Raw genomic sequence first — 12,983 nt, forward strand, 5'->3', positions numbered from 1 at the left:
GTGTATATATATATATATATATATATATATATATATAAATCAATCAAAGAATGCATAGCTAAAGTGTAAAACGAGACGCTCTAGGAAACATTGATACTCTATGGCAGTTTGATCAGCTGACCGGAAGGCGAGGTACAGGGTCAGAAGTTAAATTGTACTTCCTGCTTGCTGTGCGTGTGTGTGGTGGCTTTAAGCTGAGATCATCTTTAGTTTGAAATTGAGGAGATATACAGTGTCAGCTAAAGGCCATGGTGCTACTTGAAAACGACTCGGTAAGACAACATAAAAGTACTAATTTGTAACCGAAGCTGTCTGCTCGTTTTGTTTTGTGGCACGGATTTCAAATGAAAGTGTTTTTCTTTCGAAGGGGCTGTGTACTACTTGTAGCCTGCCATGACCACTTTGATTAGAATTGGGTATTCATTCACTTCATTAAAACTTAAAGTAATAAATTCTTCAAATAACTTTTACGAAAAAGCATGTTTTTACTGTACGAATTAACCATGTTAAGGGCCATAGCTAGGTAGTCAACTTGTGTGTGTGTTCATATAGACATGCAAATGAAACCTAAGATACAGAATCGATTAAATGTATTGACAGACGTCGATTGGTAATCTTTTCCATTTTATTAGCCTTGCTGCTGAATTAAAACCTGTAAGGAATGTTTTTTGCAAATGTATTTCTTCTCAAACCTGCTGAACTGAGTTAAAAGTTGGAAGTACTGTATTTCCCTCCATACCTTACGCTGTAGTGCCATTTCATTACAGGTGTTCTTTAATATTAATAAAGAATATGCAACATGGCTGACATATTTGCCTTAGTTTTTCTCTATCATCATGTAAATTATTAAATTAACTTTATTGTATGTTTTTAATCTAGTTTTTGACAGAACTGACACGGCTGTTTCAAAAGTGTAGGACCAGTGGCAGCGTTTACATCACATTAAAAAAATGTAAGTACAGTGGAGTAGTTTATTTATATTTATTTACAAAATATAAGCGCAATAATACAGACCATTGCTGCCTTGTTATGAGTTCTTGAAATAGTGTTTAATATTAGTATTGTTTTTATTATTTGAATGTTAACAATTGTTGATTTGGGAGAATTTAAATGAAGCATATGTTATATTCATTATACAGGCACATGTGTTTTGAGTGATTGATTTTGACTTCCCTGTGTTCAGATGATGGAAGAACCAAACCTGTACCCAGGAAAGGCAATCCAGAGACATTTGACCCTGTTGACAACAAGTGTCTCCTCAGAGCCACAGATGGGAAGAAGAAAATTAGTACAGTGGTGAGTCAGACATTTTATGTTTTAATAACTCCTATTTGCTTTGGGCCGTCTTTGAGTTTTGCTTTTGTAAAGGTGGTGTTTTTTCTTTATGCTTTAGTTACAACTTGTGCAACTTTTAGGCACCTCTTGTTCAGTCCTGTAGTATATATCTGTTATTGTATTCTTTTAGTTGTATTTATTATTGCAAAAGGAAGTTTTCCATGTTGAGTATAGATGTAATTAGTGGTAAAAAAAAAAAAAAAAGTGCCTATTAGAGACTTTGATAGGTGATCTATCTCGTCAAGAAGCATTTCACTGGACTATAACTAATGTGTTTTAAATTATGATTATAGGTAAGCACCAAAGAAGTAATAAAGTTTCAGATGGTAAGTAACCTATGCATCTTTTCTTGTTTTAGTTTTTTTTGTTGTAAAACATGTATATACATATTAACTCCCTTAATCTATTATACTAAAGTATGTTTGTATTACTCATCCATTTTATAGATGTAGATATCATCCTTTCTATATATATATGTTGAACTATTATATTTATGTATGAAATTGGCTTAGTTTGAGATTTGCCAATTTGTTTATTTTAATCGTTCCAATTTGATCCCCTCATGCTATTTTGATCTTAACTTTCCATTTATACACTTATTTCCTTGGATGTAAATAAGCAAATTATAATAAATATCCATGGGTAAACTACAGAAATAGTGTATTGGAGGCGTAAATGAATGTGCTGCCATGAGTGCCTTGAGCAGTCGTGATTTTTTTAAACTATTTATAGTATCTTTTTAAAAAATGAGGGGAACAAACATTGTCCACGCTTCCATGGCTGTGAGTCATTGCCAGTACATCTGTGGAACCGACTTTGTTGTCTGTGGAAAAAGTGCTAAGGATTTTGATTTATTATTGAATGAATTAAAGTTAACGTGCATTTGTTTTGTTTTTTAGTTATATTGTGAGTGTGGATCCAATGAGGCCTGGCACGTGCTAGACTTGTTTTTCTTCAAGGAGGGTTTATGGGTATTTCAGTATTAACATGACTTATTTTTCCACACCTCCTCAGGCTTACTCGAACCTGTTGAGGGCACACATGGATGGGCTGAAGAAGAAAGACAAAAAGAGCAAAAGCAAGAAGACCAAAGCCACCCAATGAGGAGACCAACCAGCCCACTCTCTGTGCCAAGTGTTTCAGCCCCCTCCATCAAGAGTTCATCCAGCCACCCCCCCTCAGCCTCATGTCCCGGTATCCCGCACATATCTCTCTTAAAAGCCAGAACTCTGAACGTAGGTAACGCACAAAAGAGGCTGTCAAATTGAGCAGGTTTTCTCCTCGTCACAGGGTTATTTTAGTTTAGTTTGAATTCAGATAACGCAAAATAAAACCAGTATGAAAGTGTTTCAGAGAATAACGTCTTTGCTGTCCAGGAGGATATAGAAGGGAGCCGAGAGGTGTATCTCATCACGACACCACAAGAACATTGCTGAGCATCGACGCTACTTAAATTCGTGAGGAGAACAATAGCATCGATGTTCCACTTCCTGGTTACCGACTGGTCCTATAGTGGAGTTGTATTTTAGTAAATGAAAGCAAGATTAATAAGAGGCATTTCTCATGATATGCTTGAAACAGAAGGGGCATGCTGGGAAGTGTTTAGAAGGCTGAGTGCAGCAGACAATCTCCCCTGTTTTAAGATGTATGGGTGCCTTGTTTAACTTATCACTTCTCTAAAATGCTATTAAACTGAAATGCATCTTTGACATGTCTTTAGTAGTTTCTATAAACTTTGAAACATGCCTTGCATCACCCCTTAAATGCCCTTATTAACTAGGAAATACTTGGGACTTAGATTTCATTCCTTGAATTTAAGTAATTTTGAAGTGGAGTTTACTAGTAGAATATTACTGGAATGATTGTTTTTTACTTTTATTTGTATTTAAAGATTCCAATGTCTGCCAATACTACCCATAATTGTACTAACCGTTGAAACTGGTTATGGTGTTATTTCGTAAAAACGGTAATAACTGAAGAAAAGTTGTGTTATTTGGAAATGATGGGCCACTGTGTGTAAAAACAAATCCAAGCCAAAAAAGCTAAAGTTTATCCCCTACTTGTTTTCCTTCTCTCTTGGTTGTACTTTTTTTTTTTTTTAATATAACAATAAATCTTTGAGTTATAACTCATTTTGTTTGGAAGGTGAACAGCTAAAATCTAATTTCTTTATGGTTTTCTCCTTTTCATCAATTAAGTGTTGTTGTTATTGGGTCAGTGAATCATCTTACCATAATGCAATATGTTTAAAGAGTTGACCATCTAAAATGACACGGCTAAATGTTAAATCTCCTCCTTTTTAAAATTTCCAGAAATAACTTCTCACTTTTGCAGTCAGTGCCATTTCATTTCCCCCTGTAGTGATGAATTGCTGTGCACAAATGGGCTTAGTTTGAATTTGAATGAGATGTGGGAACTCTTTCAACTGAAACGACTGGTAATTGAAAAAGCACTGTAGAGCCTAGCCCTTTTCATGTTCTTATTTTCACCATTCACCTAATAGGAATAGATGGATAAATTGAAAGAGATTGAAATCAGAAGACTATAGTATTTGGAGGGTCCTTAAGCCGGATCCAGTTTCATAGGATATTGATCGTTACTGTAGTTTTTATTATTGTTGCATGCTGTTTTAAGATTTGTTTCCCCTTTGTATTTTTGACAATAATAATAATAACAAAAAAAAAAGGCAAAACCTCAGGGTTCATATATGCATTATATTCCCTGATTGCCAAATAATCTGTTATGCTCGGTTCAGTTTGACACATTTATAGAAAGCACACAACACACACAACTACATGAAAGATTTTCCAGTATAACAAAATCATTGTCAGATCCAGAGTTTACCTTCACTGACTTCATTTTATTTTGCTTTATTTACAAAAAACAGCAGCTTTTGGTTTGTGTGGCAGGTTGAAAATTGTCCTAGTAAAAGCCTCAGCTCTTGGGCTTGAACGAAATTAATTTTCTGTGTCTGTTAGCATGAGATGCAGAGAAAATGATGACAGGACACATGGCTGTGAGAGTGTTTTGGTTTCATCTCACGGATTCTGAGAGATCACTTGTCCTTGCAACATTCTCTAGTGCTCGTCTACAGCTAGAAATTCTTGGCATAAAATAATGCCCGTCTGAAGCAGTACAGGCTTGTAAGCTTGCCTAGATCTGAGCAGACTAAAATCAAATGCAATGCTTATTTTATTAGTACTCTACATGCATTTTCTTTTTCATGAATTTACATAAGTTTTTAAGACCTTCACCTGACACACAACTACTCAAACCACATATTTAGTATTACAATCCAGAAGAGTACAGGAAGAAACTGGCAACAGTTTTTGACATCTTTCATCTGTCGTCTTCAGCGTCGAGACACTGAACATGGCCTATTCTAATGCTATGCTTGGATGACGTTATTACATGGTATTCAAAGTACATTCGGTTCCACATATCAGAAAAATGTACCTACAAAGCTTACTAATGGAATGTGAATACAGTACAATTTCAATATCAAGAGACAATCTGTTACTGTCAAGGAGCTAAAACCAAGAGAAGGTTGTTTGGCCATTGTGCTCATCCATGTTTCAATACAGTATGGATCCTAAGATCATTTGACAGTGAGTTAGCACCTGCAACTAAACTGCTATTCAAGGCTGAATAACTTTCGTAGTGCTTTTTGTCCGATGCCTTCATCCAATGTGTTGGTTTTAGATAATCTTTAAAGTCATTTAAACACTTAATTTACACCCTAACACTTTCATCTTCAGTTAAATATTTGTATTGTTCTCTTGTAATTACATTATTTATTCTGTGAACTGTTCGGTAATGTTAACAGACATTAGCTAAACCAGCGGGTTCTAAGGTAAAGGTTCTCATTTATTTTTTGTTTATACACTGTCACCTTCAGACTATTGTTTGTTTGGGAAGGTAATAAACGCAGTATCTGGTCAAACAGTCATGTCTGCAGCAAAGGAATTGTGGTGTATTGATTTATCCTAGGCCAAAACATCTGAAATAAAAATAAAGAACACTGCTATTTTCTTGGCTAAGTTACATATGATATGTTACCAGTCTAAAAATTATAATACAGTCCATTGTAAAATCAAGTCTCAAGGTGAGGGGGTGGGAGGGTTGTGTGGAAAAGGTCAGAAAGGATCCAGGCAATTAAATAGCTGTGTTTTTTTTGTCGGGCCTCTCCTTGCTGGAGATGACAACAGTGTTGCGCTTATTCTTTTCCTCCTCTTGATATCCTTTCTTCATTATTCTGGTCACATACAGGAAGAGGGTCTGAAAAAGAAACCCACAAAAACATGCATACGTGAATTTGGTTTCAGCATATCACAGTAGAGATGGATTTGAGTTTATATGCTTGATTGGGACAGTAAATCAACACAATTGAACAAGCTGTGTAGGGATGGAAAAGCAGCCTCTCATAGTGTTAAACCTCAGTATGAATTAAGTGGGGATAATACATTCAACACAATTATCTACTGGACTGAACAGTCTTCATTTAAAGCTACTCTATAGGGTGTTCTTTCTAATGAAGAACCAAGTAATTAAGAAGCACAAGTGAAGGATTCCAGATATTGTAGAGACTTCCTAAAACATAAATTGATCTTACTTCACATGTAGCTTTACAACACCAAAGACAATTAGAATGAGATTCGTACTGAAGTTCCCAGACATGTTCTGAATCAATGATGAACACTTCAGGAACCTTGAAATATCAGCATCGATCACTACTGGCTTATTTAGGAATTAATTCTGCTGGAAGGAGTGCATTAAATATGAATGTTATATAGAAGTTCACTAAAGGTGGACCTTAATAGGATATTTACCATACGGTTTAGACAGGTTTTCCTTTTTTTTATGATCTGCTTAGGTTAAAATATTCAACTCATGAATATACAGTAATATTAACTATTTCTAAAATAACTCTGAAACTGGACATAGAAGTTACATTGGATTCCTCTGCAGAAATGTACTCAATTATACACTTTGCACTGCTTCAAAAAATAAAAAGATAAGGTCAAAGAAAACGTAATGCTTGTCTTAAAGTCACGGATTCTTAGCTGTACTGCTTGTGTATTTATACACACTTGAAAAAGGGAGCTTCAGAGGCATGACTGGTTGAAATCTGAAGCCGCTGTTATTACAGATTTAAAGTGTTTCTCTTGGAAGTTGCTGCCTGAAGCTGTTTAAGCTTCAAACGTATCAAACACAGCCCAGGCAGCAATTAAGATGAGAAGCAAAAGAGTGCCTTAATTGCTATAGCTTTGTTGTGCCTGAAACACAGTTTTAATATTATTTAGATGTGATGACCTTGTCGCAATTAGTGACTACTTTGAAGAACATAAGCATGAAAAATAACATAAGTTGTACATTTCTAGCACTTTACATTTCTGGCACATATTGTGTTGGATTTCACGCACAAAAACATATCACAGTCCATCAGTAGATACATGAAGTTTATCCTGATGTTTTACTGAATACATAATTTTACATGTTTGTATTGTGTTGTGTTTCATGTTCTGTGTTGTTTGTTTTAGTTTCTGAAACAAAACAAAAAACAACAGAAAACACTGCTGGGTGATTTCATATTAATCAGTTGTGTGCCTTTTTCTTAAAGTCTGAAAGGAATAGAATAGGCCAGTGTGTACATATTTTCTTTAGTTATTAAGGTAATAGACCTTTTCTAGAAAGTTTGGAATTGATTTGTGCTAGATTTGTTTATCTGTATTTTTGCATTCAAACAGGACTGTTTCTTGGGAATTTCCCAGGTTCATTGGTCTGAGGTAATTTATATAATTCTGACAATCTGTTGGAAGTAATGGTCTAATGCTGTGGTTAAGGGTCAGTATTTGAACGTTTAACATGTATTTATTTTTTTACCACCAAAATCTCCATTAGATTGATTAAGTACCAGCAGGCGGTCTGTTGGTGTGCTTCTGAATATTAGGTAAATATGAATATTTAAGCCATTGTTTTAGAAAACCCGGAGCTTAGCGAAGTTAATTTCTCATCTGTAATGCTGTCCACGTTTAGTGTACACTGGCGGTAAACTACAGCGACCTAAGTCGAGTAATTAAGCAATTAAACCACGCAGGTGCTCAGCTGTTGAAGCGATCAATAGGTTTCTTAATGCGCATGCGTAGCTTGAATGGTTGAATGAAGGTTTGAAAGATAAAAATACAAATCAAAACCTTTTAAAATCAGTCAGTGGATACTTCCAATCGAAGAGCCGAGATTATGTGAGCACATTAATGACAATTCATGTTTTAATGTTTAATTAATTCTGGATGTGATCTAGTTAAACGCCAACTTTGGGTGCACCGATGATTAAACGTGTACGGAGCTAAACTGCACTGGTTAGAGCCAATCAATACTAATACATTATCTTGTTTTAGACAACGGTGATTCAAAGTATTACTGTATTTCTTTTTGTACACCATAAATTACAATTAACCGTTTAAACCGTTCTGTTGCCTATGAAACTGAATGTAATGGTTTGCAGAATGAACGTCCATATTTAGTATAATTAAATTTTGCATGTTTTACAGAACTACTTCACAAAATTGAATAAAGATGAAATTGAATACAGAATCAAAACAGTTGAATAATGAAATTGCACCAATGAAGGTAAGATTTATTTTATTAACTACTTCAATTTGATGTATTTGTATTTGAGTATTTGATGTGTATCAGGGTCAGTCTACACATGCCTTTCTAATTTTAATCTTCAGTGATGGTACTTATCTGCAAATGCACAGTTTGTTTTCCATCCTTAAGTATATTTTTATTTTTTTGACAGATAGCCTATATAAAGTCATATATAAAGTTATTGGATACATTCACTAAACTGCTGGGAGTATTTTTGTATGTTTAGCCCCCAACCAAGGAATGAAAAAGTGCCAATTTTTTCTCAATCCATTACCCATCACCCCTTGCTCCACAATGAGAGAGATTTAATAGGAGCCCTGCCAGTAATGATTGTTATGTCTGTGGTTGGTTGACAACATGGAGACCTACTGTAATGAGAGAGAAATGTGCACAGTATGTGGTAGCTGGATTGCAAATATTATGGAGGTTAATTTGGACTCTCACCTAGAAATAGATGAAGGGAGACAATGCAATGGGGAAAAGTAACACTGAGGGATCAAGTGTATGACTATTTATTTTTGAGGTGATGCTATAATATTCGAAATACTACAATGGGTATGCAATTCAATTAAAATCAAGGGGTACATACTTAGGGCAGGTGATAACGGCTAACTCAACGTGACTTTAGTTGTTTCTCCGCTGAAGCCAACGGCACAAGTTTGTTGCCACAGCTCTCTCCACTGGTAACCCAGATCTGTTGCCAATCTCTTTTCTATATCAGTCTTCTCAGGATTGCCAGGAGACTGTATTGTCAACACACATTACTGAAGTCATGTGTAACTGTGTAGTAGGACATTGAGTTTGGGTTCAGCCAAAATACAGATGTGGTGTTACACAATTTGAATGCTTTGTAGGTTTGCTTTGCACTTGAACTGTGCTATTTTTTTCAATTCCGCAGGTTTGAGAAGGTTCCCTATTCTAAAGCCTCGATGTAATTGTGACTGTTCTAGTGTTTAATTTAGTACATCTCTGTATGAATTCTACACATCCTCATAATCACTGGCTTTTAAAAGCTGGTGCACATCCTGTTGGATTAAACAATGTATTTATTTTACCTTTGAAACCACTTGAGGTCAGTGTTTTCAAAGGAATTAACCTGGGAGCTTTGTATTACAATATTACCTTATCAGATCAATCAGGCCACTTTATTTACCCTAAGTTTGAAACTTAAGAGCACTTTTAAAATCCAATTATCTATTTCTTCACTTGAGGATTTGGCCCCTTTTTCTTTCCTTTTTTCATTTCACCCTTAAACCTATGCCCTAATTTGTCCCAGTTTCGTGCTTCTTATTTTTTATAGCATCTGTGAAGCAGTTTTTTGAAAGTAATTTCCATGAAGTCTCCTGGAGTTATTCAACCATGGAGGTGTAGCTGCATAAAACCTAAATCATTTCTGTTCCAATCGCAAGATGCTAAGGCTGGAAGCCAGAAATTCCAGGTGTAACAAGGCACATCGTTCGTTTCTTAAATGTATGAATCGCCCAGAATAGGCTTGTTTGATTGATGGCAGCTTCTTTGGCTGGCCAGATGCTGTAGTGGCACCTTTGGTAACACTAGCCCATGAGGTAGAAAAATTCTCAAAAAGACTCCAATTCTGTTTACTTATTTTAAAGACTGTGACACTGCCACTCATGGAAAACAACAAACCTGTACTCAGTGTTGACTTGATATATGTTGCCTTCTTTTTTCCACTCATAAATGTAAGTGCTGGGAAATACAGGTCTGTAGTCTGCTATTATGGCTGGCTAAAAGTTTAGATTCAATCTGGTTTGGCATTGCTGTTCAACTGAATGAAGAGTACCCACTGTATACAATTATTATTTGAAGAGAGAAAGTATTTTTGGACATACATTTAATGTATGTAATGGAATTGCACTGATTGCAAATACTGTACAGTTACAGTATAAGATCCAATTAGTGCAAGTGTTTTTCTCCTTATTGACAGAAGTAATACAGCAGTAATGCTTGGTTGAAATGCTAAAGAGTCGGTGCTTTACCTTCCATGCCTCTTCCACTTCAGCGGTCCACTTCTCTTTCAGGATTGGCTGGACAGCACAGATGAACTCTGTCCCTACGTACTGATAATTGGAAAAGTTTATTTAAATCAGTATGATATGGACAGCAAATGTGTCAAAGCTTATATACAGTGCATCCGGAAAGTATTCACAGTGCTTCACTTTTTCCACATTTTGTTATGTTACAGCCTTATTCCAAAATGGATTAAATTCATTATTTTCTTCAAAATTCTACAAACAATACCCCATAATGACAACATGACAGAAGTTTGTTTGAAATCTTTGCAAATTTATTAAAAATAAAAAACAAAAAACACATATATTTACAGCCTTTGCCATGACACTCAAAATTGAGCTCAGGTGCATCCTGTTTCCACTGATCATCCTTGATGTTTCTACAACTTGATTGGAGTCCACCTGTGGTAAATTCAGTTGATTGGACATGATTTGGAAAGGCACACACCTGTCTATATAAGGTCCCACAGTTAACAGTGCATGTCAGAACACAAACCAAGCCATGAAGTCCAAGGAATTGTCTGGAGACCTCTGAGACAGGATTGTATTGAAGCACAGATCTGGGGAAGGGTACAGAAAAATTTCTGCAGCATTGAAGGTCCCAATGAGCACAGTGGCCTCCATCATCGGTAAATGGAAGAAGTTTGGAACCACCAGGACTCTTCCTAGAGCTGGCCGCCCGGCCAAACTGAGCAATCGTGGGAGAAGGGCCTTAGTCAGGGAGGTGACCAAGAACCCGATGGTCACTTTGACAGAGCTCCAGCGTGTCTCTGTGGAGAGAGGAGAACCTTCCAGAAGAACAACCATCTCTGCAGCACTCCACCAATCAGGTTTGTATGGTAGAGTGGCCAGACGGGAGCCACTCCTCAGTAAAAGGCACATGACCGCCCGTCTGGCGTTTGCCAAAAGGCACCTGAAGGACTCTCAGACCATGAGAAACAAAATTCTCTCTTTGAACTCTTTGGCTTGAATGGCAAGCGTCATGTCTGGAGGAAACCAGGCACCGCTCATCACCTGGCCAATACTATCCCTACAGTGAAGCATGGTGGTGGCATGCTATGGGGATATTTTTCAGCGGCAGGAACTGGGAGACTAGTCAGGATTGAGGGAAAGATGAATGCAGCAATGTACAGAGACATTCTTGATGAAAACCTGCTCCAGAGCGCTCTGGACCTCAGACTGGGGCAAAGGTTCATCTTCCAACAGGACAACGATCCTAAGCACACAGCCAAGATAACAAAGGTGTGGCTACAGGACAACTCTGTGAATGTCCTTGAGTGGCCCAGCCAGAGCCCAGACTTGTTCAATCGGGTTCATCTCTGTAGAGATCTGAAAATGGCTGTGCTCCGATGCTCCCCGTCCAACCTGATGGAGCTTGAGAGGTCCTGCAAAGAAGAATGGGAGAATCTGCCCAAAAATAGGTGTGCCAGGCTTGTAGCATCATGCTCAAAAAGACTTGAGGCTGTAATTCGTGCCAAAGGTGCTTCAACAAAGTATTGAGCAAACGCTCTGAATACTTATGTACATGTGCTTTTTTTTTGTTTTTTATTTTTAATAAATTTGCAAAGATTTCAAACAAACTTCTTTCACGTTGTCATTATGGGGTATTGTTTGTAGAATTTTGATTAAAATAATGAATTTAATCCATTTTGGAATAAGGCTGTAACATAACAAAATGTGGAAAAAGTGAAGCGCTGTGAATACTTTCCGGATGCACTGTATGTTATTCAAATATGGGGTGAAAAACATGGTGGTGAGATCTATGGAATTACTTTTCTTATTGTATTTTTACAAATGGGAGGCACTTCTTTTACAGGTTTGTGGGAGTCTGGGACAGAATGTACTGCCTGTAGTTGAAACCCTGGCTTTCTTCCAGTTTCATAAAATTGTTGTATCAAACAAAGCTATTAAAATGTAGAAGATGATTCTGTTCTCCACCACTTGTAACCTTTCCTTTTTCAGATTTTACTTTATTGTATATTTGCTTAGTTTTGCTTAAATGTTAATGAACTGAAAAATAATTTCCATGTGAGGCTTCCATTTTAATTAGGACCAAGAAACCTTTGTTCTTTTGTCAGGGGAATTGGTTTAATAGCTTTACAAACTATGACAATTTAGTATGAACAATCTTTAAAATACTTTACTGACAACTCTAAACTAAGAAGATTGTGTGAATATTAACAGATAATTTTCTCATACTGTGCTGCCTTGGTTAGGGTATATTTGTCGCACTTCCCAACAACACTTTTCCTGATCCTGGAAATGCATTGTTCCCAACATTACAGTGCTTCTTTACATAAGTAAAATAAGACTGGCTGGTAATAAATGTTTCATCTAACAGAAAAGAGGCCAGAAATCAAAACCATTTTAATGCCATCTGGTTTCTGTCAGTTTCTGCAGGGTCTCTGACTGTGTTTGTTACTGATGTGGTATTAGGCACTCAATCAGTCTAGTTTCCTACCCCGTAGTACTTCGGAGGAGCATTGTATCGATAGTGGCTCTTTCCCAGCTCAAGTGCCAGCTGTTCTAGGCGGTCCAGCTGATCGAGTCTCGCCACACTCTTCTCGATGAAGGACATCACCCTGAAGTAGAAGAAAATCATTAATCTAATCCTGCTGGATGCATGTTTAAAATAACTCTTACCAACATCACATACATCACTGCATAATAATACACAGCACTCCATACTTCAACACCATCGGCACGGTTTACCGGTACCTACCCCAAAAGTACATGCTTAAGCAATGTCAGGTTCTGTAGATTTACATATAGATACAGGCTCATGTCAAATCTTTCATTGGGGGCTTTTTTTTTTTTTGTGTTGGAATTAAACTTAACTATACTATCAAATACAGATTGACAAGTAAATCATATTACAGTTTAAATTATCCTATTAATGACAACTCGCAGGCATTTGTAGACCACTAAACCAGGTCTGTGACTTCATACTTAATAACCTTTGAGTGT

At 36.6% G+C, this 12,983-nt stretch overlaps 2 protein-coding genes across 2 annotated transcripts in view; one reads left to right on the forward strand and one right to left on the reverse strand.

The window, feature by feature from the left end:
- The first annotated feature begins 129 nt into the window (after positions 1-129).
- srp14 (signal recognition particle 14) lies at positions 130-3,485 on the forward strand. Its single transcript, XM_066694242.1, has 5 exons — positions 130-272; positions 880-952; positions 1,184-1,296; positions 1,629-1,661; positions 2,350-3,485. Exons 1-5 carry the CDS (start codon positions 249-251, stop codon positions 2,437-2,439), a joined length of 333 nt encoding a protein of 110 aa, XP_066550339.1. The 5' UTR covers positions 130-248; the 3' UTR covers positions 2,440-3,485.
- Positions 3,486-4,127: 642 nt separating this feature from the next.
- The window catches only part of xgb (x globin), a 34,256-nt gene continuing 25,400 nt past the window's right edge, over positions 4,128-12,983 (reverse strand). Inside the window, exons 3-5 of the mRNA XM_066694241.1 lie at positions 12,478-12,598; positions 9,984-10,064; positions 4,128-5,613 (exon numbers count right to left, since the gene is read on the reverse strand). Coding sequence (XP_066550338.1) covers positions 5,491-5,613; positions 9,984-10,064; positions 12,478-12,598 — 325 coding nt within the window. The 3' untranslated portion in view covers positions 4,128-5,490. The remainder of the gene's footprint in view (positions 5,614-9,983; positions 10,065-12,477; positions 12,599-12,983) is intronic.

The sequence above is a fragment of the Amia ocellicauda genome, chromosome 21, assembly GCF_036373705.1.
Source record: "Amia ocellicauda isolate fAmiCal2 chromosome 21, fAmiCal2.hap1, whole genome shotgun sequence".
NCBI classification, from domain to species: Eukaryota; Metazoa; Chordata; class Actinopteri; order Amiiformes; family Amiidae; genus Amia; species Amia ocellicauda.